This window comes from Canis lupus, chromosome 3 (genome assembly GCF_048164855.1).
Source record: "Canis lupus baileyi chromosome 3, mCanLup2.hap1, whole genome shotgun sequence".
NCBI lineage: Eukaryota > Metazoa > Chordata > Mammalia > Carnivora > Canidae > Canis > Canis lupus.
In genome coordinates, this window is record NC_132840.1 from 54963373 (window position 1) to 54982279 (window position 18907).

General features: G+C 44.2%; 2 protein-coding genes across 13 annotated transcripts in view; one reads left to right on the top strand and one right to left on the bottom strand.

The window, feature by feature from the left end:
• The window catches only part of CFAP52 (cilia and flagella associated protein 52), a 41688-nt gene extending 26271 nt beyond the window's left edge, over positions 1-15417 (bottom strand). For 3 of the 4 annotated variants that reach the window (XM_072821143.1, XM_072821145.1, XM_072821144.1), the window contains exons 1-5: positions 15260-15417; positions 9034-9233; positions 8230-8366; positions 2893-3021; positions 347-446 (exon numbers count right to left, since the gene is read on the bottom strand). In XM_072821143.1, coding sequence (XP_072677244.1) covers positions 347-446; positions 2893-3021; positions 8230-8366; positions 9034-9233; positions 15260-15329 — 636 coding nt within the window. In that variant the 5' untranslated portion in view covers positions 15330-15417. The remainder of the gene's footprint in view (positions 1-346; positions 447-2892; positions 3022-8229; positions 8367-9033; positions 9234-15259) is intronic. The other variant, XM_072821142.1, reaches the window with a different exon arrangement.
• Positions 15418-16014: 597 nt separating this feature from the next.
• Positions 16015-18907, top strand: part of STX8 (syntaxin 8) — a 255907-nt gene continuing 253014 nt past the window's right edge. For 4 of the 9 annotated variants that reach the window (XM_072821146.1, XM_072821148.1, XM_072821147.1 and 1 more), the window contains exon 1: positions 16015-16149. In XM_072821146.1, the coding sequence (XP_072677247.1) occupies positions 16133-16149 (17 nt within the window). In that variant the 5' untranslated portion in view covers positions 16015-16132. Of the gene's footprint in view, positions 16161-16549; positions 16623-18907 lie in introns of all 9 variants that reach the window. The other 5 variants (XM_072821153.1, XM_072821150.1, XM_072821154.1 and 2 more) reach the window with 5 other exon arrangements.

Below are 18907 nucleotides of genomic sequence, written 5' to 3' on the forward strand. Positions count from 1 at the left end.
GAGAAATAAGTCAGTGGAGAATGGAGTTGTCCATATGCATGTAGGAGTCCAACGTAAAAACATATAATTCCTCTTTCCCAAAGTTGTGTCTAGGCAGCTCCTACCTTCTGAAAGGAGCTCCAGAAACAAGACCCTCCCTCACCTGTATCCCCTCAATCAGCATCCCTTATGTCCAGACCTCCCCTCCCTACCCCGCAGCCCAAGGTATGTGTACCTATGTATGTGCACACATGTATGCACACACACACATGCATGTACACACACACACATATACCCCTTGGCCAATACTGTTAACAGGAATTTGTACCAATCTTTACTGACATTAATACTTAAAAGTAATACTTACTGTAATACTCATGACTATTCTTTTCATCTGACCTGTTTGGCACTCAGTTGGCCAGATTTTTCTATTTGGGAGATCCAGTTCCCATACTCGAATGGTCCCACTATGGAAGAGAGACACAATCAAATGGAAATCTATTTACTAATCTGTTTATCTTGTCTCTGTTTTCTGCATTCCCCTGGAGGAGAAGCCGAAGGGAAGAGAACTGGATATTTCTGAGGGTTTCTTAGGCCTACTGTTCTACTTAAAATCTTCCACTCAATCCTTACAACCACCCTCCGAGGTAGGTTTTATGATCCCCTCTCTCCTCCAAATGAGAAAACACAGCAGAGCAAGGATTCACACCCAGTTACCCACTGTAGTCAGAGCAGACATAAACACAAATAAACAAAGGGCAAACCAGAGTTCACTAAGTATGTTTCCTTCAAGGTTAGCAGTTGTGAGAAGATCTTTTCAAGGAAAGTGCTTCGTTATGGAGAGCTGTCCTCATGAAAAATGAGACCAAGTAAACAGTGGGCCAAAGAAAATCAGCCCCTGACACAAAGGCTTGGCATATACTTGGCATTCAATCACTGTATGTTGAGTTAATCTGAATTAATAATTGTATAAACATATCGTGGTCAATGTCATAGCTGAAGCTAATAGTCGAAGGCAAAAAAAAGATTAACTTAAAAATAGATGGATCGGGGCGGGGTGGGGGGGGGGGCACCTGGGTGGCTCAGTGATTGAGTGTCTGCCTTCAATTCAGGGCGTAATCCCATGGTCCTGGGATTGAGTCCTTCATCGAGCTCCCCACAGGGAGCCTGCCTCTCTCTCTGTGTCTCTCATGAATAAATAAATAGAATGTTTAAAAAGAAAATAGATTGATGGAGGTGCCTGGCTGGCTCAGTCAGAAGAGCATGTGACTCTTGATATCAGGGGTTGTGAGTTCAAGCCCCACATTGGGCATAGATATTACTTAAATAAATCAATTTAAAACAAAATAAAAATTTAAAAAAAGAAAAAGAAAAACAGATCAGTCAAGTTCAGTTTTCCTCTTTTTTTTTTTTTTTTGGCCTCCAGTGTTATGCACATAATAAGTGCTCGATAACTATTTTGTACACATTCTCATTTGAATAAAAATATACTTCTCATTTGAATTCTTATTTTGAGTACTTTCAAAATTAAAAAGAAAAATCAGCTTCTCCAAGGCCCTCCTGGTAGATGTCACTTGGATGTCAAATTGGAATTTGCAGGATCTCTCATGAGGGACAATATAATGGAATATCTGAAACTGGGGCCAACATGGAGGGTACTGTGGGTGCCATACCAGAAATCTTACTTACGAGTACTTACTTACTCTTAGTTATCACTGTTGCATGAAATTAAAGCAGATCTAGAATAACAGACTGTCCTTAAAAAAAAATAAAATAAAATAAAATAAAAGTTTGGGCAAGGAGGGCTTCAATTCAAGGTTTGAATCCTGGAGAAACACTGTCCTTGGATGTCAGAGTGGGCTGATGCCTGCAGCTGAGGCCGCTGCTGAGGAGCAGCGGGACCCTGGTGATACAAAGGCTTATTGAAGCCACTTTGCAAACCCCAAGGAAGTGACAGTACTGCATGGTCGCCAGTGCCCTCAGAAGACAGGGAAGGATGAGGCCAGATGCTCCAGGCTCAGGATGCTCTCCTAATAAGATTCACTCCATATGGGATTGGCTCATTCAACCAGCTAGGTTCATGGCCCCTACGTAAATCCATCCTCCCATCCTCGTAATTAGCCCCAGAAAAAAAGCATGCTGCATATCACAGGGAGGGGACAGGACACAGTGCAGATGTAGAGTAATTCTTTGCTCTGGCTGGAAAAGCAGCCAGTGGTGTGTGCCTTTCACAGATGGGAGACTACAGATGGGATGAACAAGAGGGTTCCACCCAACATGTACTCCGACCCCACATTCATAGCTTTCGGACCTTTACACCGGCACACCACATCATGAAAGAGGATGCTTTTGTGCAGGTATAACCTTCATCTCCCAATCCAGAAAGGGCCCTGATTGGTGAATCTGTAAATTAATTTCTTCTGTTAGATGCTGGCTCTCAGCTTGGTCTCCATTAGCTGGGTAAAAGCTAGAAATTATCTCATATGGCCAATAGTCAGACATCTGAAACTTCCTGGCACAGTTCATTTGCAAACTATCATTTCAGGACACCTAAATCAAGACAGGTGCTAAGCAACATCAACCAGTGAGTGGATCTGTGCAATCGTGCACATTCCTCTCTGAGCATGCACTGTAGATAGTGCATGATCAGCGACAAACAGACCAGACCCCAAAATGAATTTAGCAGAGAAGCAGTGGCTCCTCAGTAGGAAGCACAGAATTTTCAAATAACCATATTTAAAGACTTTCAGTTACAAGGCTTTTTAAGGACTGCAAAATCATGCAAATTATGATATAAGGTAATTTTGCAGGATGAATACTGTGTTCCCCCAAATTGGAATGGCCATGCTTTCTGCCCAAGCAAATAGAGTGATGTACGAGTTCTGAAAACCCTGACTGCATGCAGACGCGTACTTTCCAGCAGTAACGAACATCTCATCCCGGCACCTCGAGAAGATTATTGTGGTGGCATTCCCCACGTTGAGACTGGCTGCAGGACTGCCACAGATGGCTTCTCTCTTGGCTATGCTCCACACGACCACGCTGCCAAAACGAGAAGGACCAAAAGAGTCAGGGGAAGATAGGCTCTTGAAATAAGAAACAGTGTTTTTAGTGGTTCGAGAAAGAGAGAGAAAGAGAGAGAGAGAGAGAGAGAGAGAGAGAGAGAAGGAACAAAATAATTACACTGACCCCCAGATATCTCCTGTGCCGCACTGGTTATTAGAGGACAAGCAGGTGACACTTAAAAAGGTTTTGAAGGAAAATGATAATGAGGCTAGAAACCAGTGACCCCCTCCCCCCCATCAATGAAGTCTGATGCTAAAATAAAGACATTTTCAGATAAGCAAGGCATAAACATTTACCGCCCATTTATCACATGTAAAAAATTTTCCTTGGAGAAGTATTCCAGGAAAAAAAAACAAAACAGTGCAATGAAAAGGATGAGCTCAGGCAGTGCTTCCAAACATGAACATACACCAGGGTCTTCTCGAGCTTCTGAGTCAGAGGTGGGGCCTGAGATTTTGCTTTTCTAAAAAGTTCCTGGTGATGTTGATGCGGCTGGTCTGGGGAGCACACATGGAGAAGCACTGCTTTGGGTTCCTTTTCCTTCTTTCTGGGTGCAAATTAGTCTTAAATTGAGCATGTTCAGATAATAATACTAAAAATGCTGGGGGGAGGGTAGCCCAAGTGGCTCAGTAGTTTAGCGCCTGCCTTTGGCCCAGAGACCTGGGATCGAGTCCCACATCAGGCTCCCTGCATGGAGCCTGCTTCTCCCTCTGCCTGTGTCTCTGCCTCTCTTTCTCTCTGTGTCTCTTATGAATAAATAAATATAAAATATTTATAAAAAATAAAATAAAATAAAAATGCTGGGGATCATCTAAATATTAAAGAAAAGGAATGCAGATGGTACAAAGTTGTTAATGTAAAAATATGCCTCGCTATGCTTCCCAAATTTCCTATATGTATAATGTATTATCACCAGGGGTCTAAAATCCAAGTAGAATCAAGATTGGTAGGAATGAGGAGGTAGGAAGTTGTGTTAAGAGCCAGAATTTTTTTCTTTTTTCTTAATAGGAAATTGATAGATACCATCTGAAGTGGAAAACTTGAGAGGCATATCATGCCTCCTCCCCCCCCCAAAAAAGACTCTTAAAACCAAGTACGTCATGCCCAAGAGAAATGAAAACATACATCCAATCCAAATATTGTACATGAATGTTCATAACAGCATTATTATTAATAGCCTAAAACTGGGAAAGACACAAAGCCCCATCAACTGAAGGATAAAGAAAATGTGGTGGAGCCATACAATGGAATATTATTTGACGCTAAAAAGAATGAAGTACTGATACTTGCCAAAGTATGGATGAACCTTGAAAACATTATGCTTAATAAAAAATAGAGGATACCAGGGTGCCTGGGTGGCTCAGTCGGTGAAGCATCTGCCTTCAGCTCAGGGCATGATCTCAGTGTCCTGGGATGAAGGCCTGTGTCGGGCTCCCTGCACAGGGGTAAGTCTGCTTCTCCCTCTCATTGTGTCCCTCCCCCTGCTTGTGCTCTCTTTCTCTCTCTCACTCACTCACTCTCTCTCTCAAATGAATAAATAAAATCTTTTAAAAATTCAGTTACAAAAGGCTATATATTGTATTATTCCGTTTATGGAATGCTACACTGAGAACAGGCAAATCTATAGAAACAGAAAGTAGATTAGTGGTTGCCTGGGGCTGAGAGGGTAGTGGTGGAGTGGGGAGTGACTGCTAATGGATGAAGGGTCTCTTTTCAGAGTGTATAAAATGCTCTGCAATTGTTTGTGGTGGTAGTTACACAACATGACATGTAAAAAATGTCTTTGGGGAAGTATTTCAGCAAAGAAAGAAAGAAAGAACTGAAGAACAAAAGAAAGAAAAAAATCCACTCAACTAACCGCTATAGCAAAAAGTATATACCCATATATTTTAAGTGGGTTAATTTTATGGTATGTGAAATATATCTCAATGAAGGTGTAAAAAAAAAAAAGAATCCCAGTGCTCCTGGGGAGAGCTCTTCATAGTGGAGGGGATATGAATTCTGAATTCTTGTGCATAGCAGGACAACACATTTTCTTTATAAACCACAGATGTATGGGGATCCCTGGGTGGCTCAGCGGTTTAGCGCCTGCCTTCAGCTCAGGGCGTGGTCCTGGGGTCCCGGGATCAAGTCTCACATCAAGCTCCCTGCATGGAGCCTGCTTCTTCCTCTGCCTGTGTCTCTGCCTCTCTCTCTCTTTCATGAATGAATGAATAAGATCTTTTAAAAAATAAAAAATAAATAAACCACGGATGTGGTATAGCTTCCATTTTTCAAAAGCAAGTTTAAAATTTAAAAACAAATAAAAGGCACTGACATCAATAGCGAGTTGGCCAAATTTCAGCATATCTGTGCAATGGTATACAATGCAGTCATTGCAAAGAATGAGATCTATGTCTATACAGACACACAGGGAAAATGGCATTGGTATAAAGTAAATAAAAAATCAGGTTGTTCTCAGTAGGTGCAGAGAAAACATTTGACAAAGTACGACATCCATTCATGATAAAAATTCTCAACAAAGCAGGTCTAGAGGGAACATATCTCAACATAATAAAGGCCATATATGAAAAACCTACAGCTCACATATCATATTTAATGGTGAAAAACTGAAAGCTTTTCCTCTAGAAGGAACAAGACAAGGATGTCTTCTCTTACCACTATTATTCAACATAGTACTAGAAGTCCTAGCCACAGCAATCAGACCAGAAAAAGAAATAAAAGGCAACAAAATTGGTAAGGAAGAAGTAAACTGTCACTATTTGCAGATGATATGATATTATATATAGAAAACCCTAAAGATTCCACCAAAGGACTGCTAGAATGGCTGAATGAATTCAGTAAGATAGCAGGATACAAATTAATATACCAAAAATACATTTCTATCCACTAATAAGGAGGTAACAGTAAGAGAATTTAAGAAAACTTTCCCATTTCAATTACAAAAAGAATAAAATACCTAGGAATAAATTCAACCAAGGAGGTGAAAGACCTATACTCTGAAAACCATAAAATATTGATGAAAGAAATTGAAGAGACACAAATGGAAAGACATTCCATCCTCATGGATTGGAAGAATAGATATTGTTAAAATATCCATACTAGATATTATAAATCCACACTTTTATGGTCAATTAATCTATGACAAAGGAGACCTGAATGTGAGACCAGAATCCATAAAAATCCTGGAAGAAAACACAGGCAATAGTTTCTCTGACATTTGGCAATAGAAACATTTTTCTAGATACATCTCCGCCAACAGGGAACAAAAAGCAGAATTAAACTAGTGGGACGGTATCAAAACAAAAAGCTTTTGCACAGTGAAGAAAACCATCAACAAAACAGAAAGGCAACCTTTGGAATGGGAGAAGACATTTGCAAATGACATATCCGGTAAAGAGTTAATGTCCAAAATATATAAAAAATTTAATATAACTCAACACCAAAAAAAAAAAAAAAAAGAAAGAAAAATCCAATTAAAAATGGGCAGAGAATCTGAATAGACATTTTCCCAGAAAAGATACAGATGGCCAACAAACACATGAAAAGATGCCCAATATCACTCATCACCAGGGAAATATAAATCAAAACCATAATGAGATACCATCTCACACCTGTCAGAATGGCTAAAATCAACAACACAAGAAACAACAGGTGTTGGCAAGGATGTGGAGAAAGGGGAGCCCTTTTGCACTCTTGGTGGGAATGCAAACTGGTGCAGCCACTCTGGAGAACAGTATGGAGGGTCCTCAAAAAGTTAAAAATATGAATTCTATATGATCCAGGAATGGAATTCCTGTTTTTTTCCCCAAAGAAAATGAAAACACTAATTCAAAAAGATACATGCATATGTTTACCATAGTATTTATAATAGCCAAGATATAGAAGCAGCCTAAGTACCTAATAGTATATAGAATTGTTGAATCATTATATTGTGCACCTGAAACTAATATAGCCTTGTTTATTATATTTGAAAAAATATTTTTAACAAATAAAATTTAAAATGAAAATGTAGGATGGCCCAGTCAGTAAAGCATCAGCCTTTGGGTCAGGTCATGATCCCAGCGTCTTGGGGTAGAGCCCCAAACCAAGATGGGCTCCCCGGTCAACAGGGAGTCTGCTTCTCCCTCTGCCCCACCCCTGCTCCTGATCACTCTCTGTCAAATAAAATCTTTTAAAAATGTAAATTTCCTTTGTAATAGAACCACAAAGCATGAACAAGAAACTATCTGTGAAAGTGCAGCAAAGCATTAAATCCTACGCAAAACTCAGACTCTCTTGTTTTTCTTCTACAGACTATGCTCCTTTAGCATTTACATGGGAATATGTACTGTATTGATTGTTCTAACACAATGCTTTTACATATTTTCCCCCTAATTTCATGTGTACGTATTCTCTGCCTCCTACACTTGACTCTTGGGTTCCTCGGTGGGGGCAAAGATCGTGTCTTGGCGAGGCAGGTTAATGTCGCCTTTGAGGGACACCTGGGGGCTCAGCGGTTGAGGGTCTGCCTTCAGCTCAGGGTGTGATCCCGGGGTCCTGGGATGGAGTCCTGGATCAGGCTCCCCACAGGGAGCCTGCTTCTCTCCCTCTGCCTGTCTCTGCCTCTCTGTCTGTGTCTCTCAGGAATAAATAAATAAATAATTTTTTAAATGCCACCCTTGGGGTCACATTGCCAGGGTTACTCTCCCAGCTCTGCTACTTACCAGTTGGTGGCATTCATTCCTCACCTGTCACATGGCACCAGTAGCTTCCACTTGGAGTTAAGGAGATAAGGCTTGACTAAGGTGTTCCATACACACCTGTCACACAGTAAGTGGCCTCCTACCTGGCCCTAAATTTGCTGTTGTCATTGATGATGATGGTATCATCCTTTTACAGCGAAGGTTCTCAAATTCAGTGTACTTTACAATCACCAGGATAACTTTGAGACTGCCTAAAGCCCAGGCCAATCAGCCTCTGAAGGTGGGCCCAAGTATCAGTGATTTCCTAAAGCTCCCTGGTGGGTTTTGATGCACAGTGAGGGTTGAGAACTGCTGCCCTACCATATTTTCCCCATGCACTTTTCACATGACACACAGCTGAATATGGACAGGCTGACAGAGAACGTCCAGGGGGAGAGGGTGCACGACATATCTGGAAATACACGTGGTGGAAAATAAATAAACCTGTTGAGTTCATTACCTGCCATCGTCTGGGCCTCCTAGTGATACCAAGTACAAGTCATTTGGTGAAAAGGCCAGTGCTTCAATTTTGCCCTTGTGAAGTGACAGCCGGGCAATCAGCTCTCTTTTCTTATAATCCCACAAGATGATGTCAGCCTGGGGGCAAGAATACACTGTCAGATCACAGACTGGCTTCAGAAGAGTCTGGAGCAGGGGAGAGAGAGCTACTCTGTCTTGGTGAAAAATAATCACTAATTGCACTTTTCTAGAAATTAGATCATTTCTTTCAAATGTAGTGGCAACAAACAGGAAAGGGTTTTGTTTTGTTTTAATATTTAATTTATTTATTTGAGAGAGAGACAGAGACAGAGCATGAAGGGGGGGGCAGAGGCAGAGGGAGAAGCAGGCTCCCCACTGAGCAGGGAGCCCCGTGCAGGACTGCCATCCCAGGACCCTGGGATCATTATCTGAGCTGAAGGCAGATGCTTCACCCTTTGAGCCACCCAGACACCCCTAGAAAGAGTTTTATTTTATTTATTTATTTATTTATTTATTTATTTATTTACTTATTTAGAAAGAGTTTTAAACTAAGCAGGGACTTTTGGTTTCTGAGCATAATCAGTGCACCAGCTACAAGGTCTAGAGTAAACACCAAAATACTCTCAGCTTAGGGAAGGAAAATGAGCTCAAGAAGGAGGCAAAGAGGAAGAAGAGGGAGGGGAGGAGGAACATACGCCAGCATAGAGTTGATCTGGATTGGGGTGGATTTCCCAGGAGGGCACCTCTCTGTCCATTTATGGGGAGCTATTCTCAGCTCATTCACCTTGAAGCCCATGAAAGTGACCTGTCCCGAGGCTATGTAGACCCCGCTCCTGGAGATGGTCACACAGGAGACATTGTTGCCATGGCCATGCAGAAAGTTCTGTTCCTGGGTGTTTATCGCCTGAATCAGGATCGTGCAGCCCAGAGGGTAAATCAGATGCTCCTGGTCAGGGTGGCATTTCAGACCCGTGGGCACATGTCCTGAGAGAGAGGTTAACAAGAGAAACGGTTTAAAAATAAATAAATAGGGGCAGCCCAGGTGGCTCAGCGGTTTAAGCGCCTGCCTTCTGCCCAGGGCGTGATCCTGGGGACCGGGGACCGAGTCCCACGTCAGGCTCCCTGCATGGAGCCTGCTTCTCTCTCTCCCTCTGCCTGTGTCTGTGCCTCTCTCTCTGTCTATCATGAATGAATGAATGAATGAATGAATGAATAAATAAATAAATAAATAAATAAATAAATAAATAAATAGTAATAATTAGGAGCAGTGTGCCTGCCTGGCCCAGTTGATAGAGCATGCAACTCTTGATCTCTGCATTGTGAATTAAAGCCCCATTTTAGGCATGGAGCCTACTTTAAAAAAAAGGGGGGTGGGGAACGCCTGAGTGGCTCAGTGGTTGAGCCTCGGCTCAGGGCCTGATCCTGGAATCTGGGATGGAGTCCCCCATCAGGTTCCCTGCAGGGAGCCTGCTTCTCCCTCTGCCTGTGTCTCTACCTCTCTCTCACTCTGTGTCTCTCATGAATAAATACATAAATCTTTAAAAAAAAAACAGTAATTGGTACAAAAATGGCCAATGTTTTTTAAAATTGCATACAAAAGAAGGATCCCTGGGTGGCTCAGCAGTTTGGTGCCTAGCTTTGGTCCAGGGCATGGTCCTGGGATCTGGGATCAAGTCCCACATCAGGCTTCCAGCATGAAGCCTGCCTCTCTCTCTCCCTCTATGTCTATCATGAATAAATAAATAAAATCTTAAAAAAAATAAAAATAAATAAAATTGCATACAAAAGAAAGCAGTTTTGAAATAAACCTTATTTCAAATAAAATAAGTGTATTGTGTGTGGGGGGGGGTAATATATTTAATTTTATTCCACTGACAAGGTCAGCCTAACATATCACTTCTCAGACTCTAATGTGTATAAAATTGCTTGGGAAATCTGGTTAAAATGCAGTTTGGGATTTGAGGTCTGGAGAGGGGCTGAGATTCTGCATTTCTGACAAGCTCTCAAGAGATGTTGATGCTGGTTTGGCAATCTTATTAGTATCAGGGCTCAAGGGCCAATTTTGGGATCCTGAGAAGCAGGATTTCCTGGGTGCAGGAGAAATATGAGAGCAGCCTGTCTCCGTGAGTGTGGAGGCATAGGAAGACCATGAATTCACTGCCTAGGGCAGAAGTTTGGTGAAGATGATTTGGTTCTAAGTCACCACCAGGTGCTCTAAAGAAGCCACGCCCTCTCGGTGTGAGACCTGCCTCCCCCCTCCTCCTCGCATCTGCAAGAACCATCTTAAGAATTACAAACCTTTGTTACACGTTTTAATATGTCCTCCCTGATCAATCAACTTTGGTCAGGATATTTTGGGTTGTGCTTGATATTATTTTACAATATAAACCGTAAAGTCTGCTTGATTGGTTAAAAATCACTTTTAGCGGGATGGTATTCAATGTGTAGATTAAGGAAAAATAATTTTTTTAATGATATATTCGATCTCCTTTCTAAAAACAGGAGATGCATTTCCAAGCTCCTTCCAGGGCTTCCAGTGGCATTTTCAATATTCTTCATAAAGATCTCACACATTTTTTTAGTACGTTTATTCCTGGGTATTTTAAAAGCATTCTATGGCTATTTCCTACTCCATCAAAAGAGTCATAAATATTTATTAATATCATATTCTGGTCTTAGAATGAATTCGTCTTTTACATTTAACTCCCTCTAGAATTTATTTTGGTATGTAATGTGGTTCCAGTAGCTAAATAGGTTTTTTGTTTTGCTCAAATTGCCAAATATATTTATTGAATAAATGATTTCTTTTGCTTTAATTGAGATCATTCTTTTTCCATGCAGTAGGTTCTCAAAAGACTAAGGTTTGTGTCTTTGGGAGTGATCTATTCATATATGTATATTCACATATATATTTTTTCAGTTGCAGTTACCTTATAAGCAATCATATGGCTATCCATATGGAAAAAAGTAAAATTAGATCCTACTTCACACCATCCACAAAACAATATATTTCATGTAGATCAAAGCCCAAAATGTGACAAACAAGACTTAATGAGTACACAAGTTGTAGGAAATGACTTCTTTTAAAACACATACCACAAGAAGAGCAAATCCTAACAGAAAAGGCCAATATAGTCAACCAGTTAGGTTAAAAATTTTAAGTTTCTAATGACAGTTGACAAAATAAAAAGAAAAACTGAAACCAGGAGAAGATATTTGCAATGTACATGACGACAAGTATCATATCCAGAATAAACAAAGAGCTACTGCAAAGAAATAAGAAAAACACAAACAGTTTCAACAGAAAAGTGAGCCAAGGATTGGACCAGGCAATTTATGATAGAGGAAATTCAAAAGCCAGTAAACATATGAAGAAACAGGCAAATTTGCGAGTAATTGGGGAAATGCAAATTATATCCCAGATGAGATACCATTTCGTCTCCATCATAATGGCTAAAATTAAAAAGGTTGATAATAGCAAGCATCAGTGGTGATGTGAAACAAAAGGGAACACTCGGGGATCCCTGGGTGGTGCAGCGGTTTGGCGCCTGCCTTTGGCCCAGGGCGCAATCCTGGAGACCCGGGATCGAATCCCACGTCGGGCTCCCGGTGCATGGAGCCTGCTTCTCCCTCTGCCTGTGTCTCTGCCTCTCTCTCTCTCTCTCTCTCTCTCTGTGACTATCATAAATAAATAAAAAAAATTTAAAAAAACAAAACAAAACAAAACAAAAAAACAAAAGGGAACACTCATACTTTAGCGTTGTGGGAAGGTATATCGATCGAATCGCTTTGGAAAACACCACATCCGCATGCAGCGTGTCTGAATATGCGCACACCCTGGGACCTAGCTGTTCCACTCTTTGGTATAGAACCTAGAGAAATACTTGCAAGGGTGCCCATGGCCACTACAAAAGTGTTCACTGTGGTATTGTTTGGATTAGCAAAAACTTGCAAATAAACTAAAAGACCACCAATGGTGGATAGGTAACTAATGTTGGCCTATTTACACAGAGAATAGTGGAGTTAAAATAAATTAATCAACATGAGTAGATTGCACAAATGCTAGGTGAGAAAAAAAGCAGGCTGCAGAATGTGACCAGGATGATATTATTACTATAAAATATAGAAATAGGCAAGTTAGTACTCTAAATTGTTTATATATAGCATATTTAATATTTTACCCATACAGTAAAATTTAAAAACATAGCTGGAAAGAGTACACGTTAACTTCAGGATAGTGGTTGTCTCTAGAGAGGGAGACAGGATGGGAAAGCGTGACAGGAGAGAGGATTTACAATGTGTATTTTTTTCTTAAAAAAAATTAACTCAAATAAGAAAAAGCATCTGGGCAGCCCCGGTGGCTTAGTGGTTTAGCGCCGCCTTCAGCAGGGGGTGTGATCCTGAACACCAGGGGGATCGAGTCCCACATCAGGCTCCCTGCATGGGGCCTGCTTCTTTCTCTGCTTGTGTTTCTCCCCCCCGCCCCCCCGTGTCTCTCATTAATAAATAAATTTTTTAAAAAAGAAAAAAAAGCATCAAAATTTGCTAATTCTGCATGTAATACTTGGTATTTATTGTGGCATTCTAAATTTCTGTTGAAATATTTTATAGCAAATTTAAAAAGCCCGGTGACACCCCCTGCCCAGAGTTAACTACTGTTAATATGCAGATGTGTATTTCTTCAGATTTATTTTCTTTGCATTTAGTCATTAGGGTTCCTGGCTGCAAACAAGAAAGGTCACTTCTGGTGGACTTAACAGGAAAAATAATTTCGTGGAAGGAATACAAATAGCTCGCAGAATTGGCAAGAAATATGGAAAATTGCACTTGAAAAAGACGCAGTGGTTGAGCATCTAAAGAGCATGATCCTGGGGTGTATCCCCCCCACATTGGGCTCCCCGCAGGGAGTCTGCTTCTCCCTCTGCCTGTATCTCTGCCTCTCTCTCTGTATCTCTCATGAATAAACAAATAAAATCTTAAAAAAAAAAGAGATAGAGAGAGAGAGAGACAGGAGCAGTAGGTGAGACCAAGTGACAAGAACTAAGGAATTCTCATTCTCAGCTCCACACCCAATGCAACAACATCAGGCTCCCACAGCGCTCTACTGTTTTGCAGACTCCTGGAAGAGGGGAAGCTCTGGGAACGTCCCACTGGCTGAGCCTATGATGTCCTATGTCTCTGAATTGGCTACCAAGGAGTTAGGAGAAGAAAGATTTGCTCCTTTTTAAGACCTCAGCAAAGGCAGCTGAGCAAACCCCCCACCCCCTGCTGTCCCTCCTGAGTAGCCAAATTCACACATGTCTCCTATAGTGAATACATACAAACTCACCCCCCACTGCTCCCTACCTCTCACTCTCACTCTCTCTCTGTCTCTAACACACACACACACACACACACACACACACACCTTTATTTAATAACTATAATGGACTCATACCATACATAATATTGGGCAAGTTGCATTTTACACTTAATATATCTTCGACATCTTTCCTTCCTAGATCTATCTCATTTTTCTTAAGGGTTATGTAGTATTTTGTTGTACAAAAGGACTATAATTTTAAAAATAATTTATGTGTATTTGTATGAAAGGATACAAATTGTCACAAAACCAACAAGGTAAAAATAATCCGATTAATTTGGGCCATTTTAAGAGGCCAAGATAATTAGTCATGGCAATGGAAAGCACTGGAATATAATGGACTATATATTTACTCTTAGAGCTGGACAACACAGCATGAGCTCAGTTGTAGAGCTCTGTGTTTGAAGCTCTGCACTGGTCACTGGTGTGACCCCCTGCACTGGGCGCAGGTCCCTTACTCCCTTTACCAGTGACCTTGTCACCAGCTGTAAAGATAGTCCACTCCTCAGGTCAGGTGTACTAAGTACATTCTCTATCTCTCTTTCTTTCCTTCTTTTTCTTTCTTTCTAAAGATTATTTAACACAGAGAGTGTTCCCTAAGGCAGTAAACATATTTATTTGAAAGAGAGAGAGAGAGAGAGCCCTGAGAGGGCAAGCCAGGGGAGAGGCAGGTAGAGGGAGAGGCAGAAAATGGGGGTCTGATCCCAAGACCCCTGGATCATGATCTGAGCCAAAGGCAGATGCTTAGCCGACTGAGCCACCCAAGCACCCCCTAAATGACCACTTTCTATCAGAAACTATAAAACTAAAACGAAGAGTCAAGATACAAGTCCCACCTAAAACTCTAGTCTTTGATTGTTCTGCAACTGCATCACTACAATTTAAAAACTTTCAGATAACACAATGCACTTAAAAAGAAGTTTGCTTTTTCTAAAATGCAACGCATTGCTTGTTTCCATCCTTCACACACAAAATCAAAGAGCACTTTCCGAACCCTTAATGTTCAAACTAACAGGAGGTCATAAATAAGATGTGAGCAGAACCAGCAGTCCTCCCCGCTTCCCACCCACCCCCCACCCCCCGCCTTGACCTGAGCATCTCTCCCCTCCAGCTCCCCCTGGCGTCCTCTCGATCTTTTATCGGGGTCTGAAACCTTCCATTAGGAGTTCTTCTGGGGTCTGGGGACTAGACCATCCCCTAAGGCGGGTGCTCACACCCACGTCCAGCCCCCAGCCCTTTCTCATGGCACATCAGCTGGGATTCTACGAGTTTCTGGGTCCAGGGGTCGATTTGGACTTGGCAGTCTCGCAGTTCACGGCGTGGGGGGTGTCTTTGGGGGCTGCGTGGGGGCTTAAGGCCGAGGCAGAGCCAACCTAGAATGAAAAGGATGACGGGCACCCTAGTCATCCCTTCGGCGGGGGGGGGGGGGGAGACCCTTGTCCCTTCTAGGTGCTGTGAAGCCATCCCAGTCCTTGAGGCTTAGAACGAGGAGGTGACTCCTCGACTCCCCGGGACCTTAGGGCAGGAGAGAGCGTGGCTCTGGCTCAGTGTCCCGCGCTACCTTCCAGGTGGCCCCCGGTGTCCCTGTTTGCACTATTCGTCCCCGGGGCTTGCAAACCGCCCAGCCCGGACACGCTCGAGGCCTCACCGTTGAAGCCGATCACGGCCTCGAGCTCCAGCTCCGCCACCTCGGCTTTGGGCGAACTTTGCTTCTCCATCCCCTGGAGCCTGGGCTCTCCACTCCCTCCTCTCGCCAGCGGCGGCGCAGCGTCTCCTGGTCGTTATGGTAACGGACGTGCGCGTGCGCACCAGGTCCGCGGCCGCACGCACTGGCGGCGGCGGCGCAGGGAGCTCCCGGTGCAAGAGCAGCCGCGCTCCTTGCCCTCACTATTTCCCTGGAGGTGTAGGGGCATTGAGTGTGCTCGTTCCCTCCACGGAAAAACGTCTGTGACTTCTTCCCCGACCTATATAACCAAGCACCGAGTGTCATTTAAGGAAGGCCGCTATAAAGTAATATATAATTGCCACTTCTTTGGGTCTCTTACTTGAAGCAAGATTGCAAGGAATCTTTAAGCTTTGTGGCGGTACACCTCTACATAGAAAAGTAACTCTGAGTGCGTTCTGGCAGATTTCTACAGTTGTGCAGCTATGCCCACCGTCTTGTTTTTGCTTTGAGCAGGATGACATTTCAGATGCTCGCCGGAAAATGCTGAAGATTTCTGTCCAACGCTTTTATTTAAATCGCGCCGGGTCGCTCGCGTCTCGCAGTGGGGGAACATACGGGATTAGACTGCTCCATCCTGGTGTTCCCCGGGGGGACGTGGGGGCCGCCCCCCTTTCTGGACCGTCCCTGCGAGGCCCTGGTGCACCCTCCCCGCCTCCCCCCCGCCAGGCCAGCTCCGGGTTGCGGTCGCGCCCGGGCGGAGCAGCGGGGTGTGAGCCGCGCCGGCCGCCGTAGTCCGCCGCCGCGAGCAGGAAGTGTCCGAGGGCGGCGGCGGCGGCGGCGGGCGGAGACTGCACGATGGCCCCGGACCCCTGGTGAGCCCCGGGTGAGGGCGGCCGCGCCGAGGGTTCCGGGGATGCGGTGGGGGCTTCAGGACGAGGGAGCGGCAGCGAGGCCCCTTCCCGAGCCCGGGGCGGGGGGGTCGGGGGGAGGACCCTGCCGCGCGCCCCGCAGCCTCGGCGCCCGCAGGGGCGGCCCCGCAGGCGGGCCGGGTGGTCTCCGGGCAGCGGGGGGGGCGGGGGGGGGCAGTGCGCAGGCCCGGAAGGTGCCCGGAGCCCTGCATTGGCTCGCATCGGACCGCGGGCATTTCGCGCCCGGCCCGGATCCGCGCTGGCGGCTGCGGGCTTCCCCGGACTCCCCCGGACTCCCCCGGACTCCCCGGGACTCCCCGGGCAAGTCCAGGCGGAGTGACCTTTCTGTGCGATGCGGCTGCAGCTGGTGACCTCGCCGCCGCCTCTCGCTTCACCCGCGGAGAACCCGGGTTCACAGCCCACCGCCACCTGCGCCGGTTAGTAACCAGTCGGCACTGGGACCTAGATCTCTTGGGCCCTTCCGAAAACTTGGAGGAATCGCGGAGGGGAATTGCGCGTGTTTGTATGGCTTGTGATGGGCCCTTACCTGAGTCCGTATCCGGAAGGGCTGTTTGTACTGCAGCAACTTTGCAGTAGAACCAGAGCTCATGAGGGTCGTTCCTCCAACACCCTGAGTCCCAAGGACTGGATGGTGACAGACACGAGCTCTCGTCCCAAGGAACAGATTGCTACAGAATTACGGACTGAAGCTGTTTTTGTTTTTAAGATTTTATTTATTTATTCATGAGAGAGGCAGAGACACGGGCAGAGAGAGGGAGAGCCTGATGCGGGACTCGTTTCCAGGACCCCGGGATCACGGCCTGAGTCCAAGGCAGACGCTCAACCACTGAGCCACCCAGGAGCCCGGAGGATTTTTGCTTTTATGAAAAAAAATGGGGAAAGCAAAAATAGCATTCGGTGTTTGTTTCGCAGCAAGCTGTCATGGAGACCTTGCACCTCCCAACCCTCCCCTCAAGCTCCTTCCCTGAGAACTACATTCAGCATCTCAGCGTCAAGCTGTCATAGCTTTGAATTGTGTCAGTGAGCATCCAGGCTTTCACTTAGTTTATTTTGTGTCTCCATTAGCAAGGCGTGCCCTAAGACATCAGAAAAGCCCTAAGGGAGGTTATTTTGGGGGGTTTAGGAAAGCTCAAAAGATATTCCGTATAAAATAATGGTAATTGTTGGTCCCTTTGCTTTACATTGTTTCGGCTTATGAAAGGTTTTGTAGAAAGACTACTTTTGGATAGTGAGGGAAACCTGCATGTTTTACAAAGCAGGGAACATTTCAACCATGTCATTAAGTATTTACTGAAAACATGATTTCTTTTTATGGCGCACAATAGCGCATTCTACGAATAACCATAATTTATTTCCCTCTCTGTAATGTTAGAGTATGTTTTGTTTAACTGTTGCAAAGACTGCCCCCGTTGTTCCATTTCTTATTTCCTCCTCTTGCTCACTGCAGACGGGACTATTGAATTGAACGGTATGAACATTTTTAAGGCCCTTGATACCTATTGCTAAGTTGTCTTCCACCTCCTGGAAGCTAACCCCCTCACTTTACACTTAAGGTAGGAAATAAAGCTCAGAGATGGTTATCCATTTAGACTGGTGGAAGCGATCATTGGACCCCCAAGCCCCTTCCCCAGTTTATGGAGAAAACACATAATGTGCCCTTTTACTCTCATGTAGTTTGACCTGGTGGCTTTCTCATTTGACTGTTGACCGTGAGAAGTGCGGGAACTCTGCTGTGTTAGTATCCACTACCTTGCACAGTGGGTTGCTAATCAGGAAGGTAGAAGGGACTATGGAACAGGGCTTTGAAAAAAACTATAAACACAGACTTGACTACGTACAGCTTTGCCTTTGGCCATTGAAAAATTGTAGGTCAGTGATGCTCTACTCCTGAGTGGCGTTCTAATGTTCACTAATGGGATACAGCAGTGACTGCTTTAATGGCATCAGAGCAAGTGATAAGCGCTGTCTCTGAACTAGTTATTTGCTAAAGTTTTTTTTTAAGTTTTTAAAAATTTATTCATGAGAGACACAGAGAGAGAGGCAGAGACACAGGCAGAGGGAGAAGCAGGCTTCCTGAAGGGAGCTGGATGCGGGACTCAATCCTGGGACCCCGGGATCACACCCTGAGCCGAAGGCAGATGCTAAACCACTGAGCCATCCCCAGGTGCCCCTGAGATTTTTTTTTAAGTAAATCTCATACATAGATGAATTTGTGCATTCGGTGTTTTTATGGTAGAACAGGGGCTCAGTTCACAGTCTGGGAACTTCCTCCATGTCCCCCTTGGTGGGTCCTCAGTCTCTGCTATGGTGTCACCATCATCTAGGTCACTTAGGCCTGAGAACTCCAATCATCAGCTTTTTCTTCACTTCTCTTTTTGGGTTGTTAAACCTTTGGGTTTTCCCCAAATGCCTCTGGCATCTCTTTGATACCACCTTTTTCTGCTCTGGGCCCATCCTTTCAGCTCTGTGCCTTGCAGACAGTAGATACTGGTGACCAGTTATGGAATCACAGAGCTGGAGAAGTCTCCTGGTCTTCTGCTACTCCTCTCTCATTCCCAGCCTTTTGTGTAAACAAGTTCAGGTGGATTTTCCTAAACTAATACTTTAGGCACTTGTGTACTTGAACCCGTGATGAGGCTGGCCATTACCATCACGCCTGTTTTCAAGGCCAGGTTCTCATACTTCCATACAGATTGGAAAA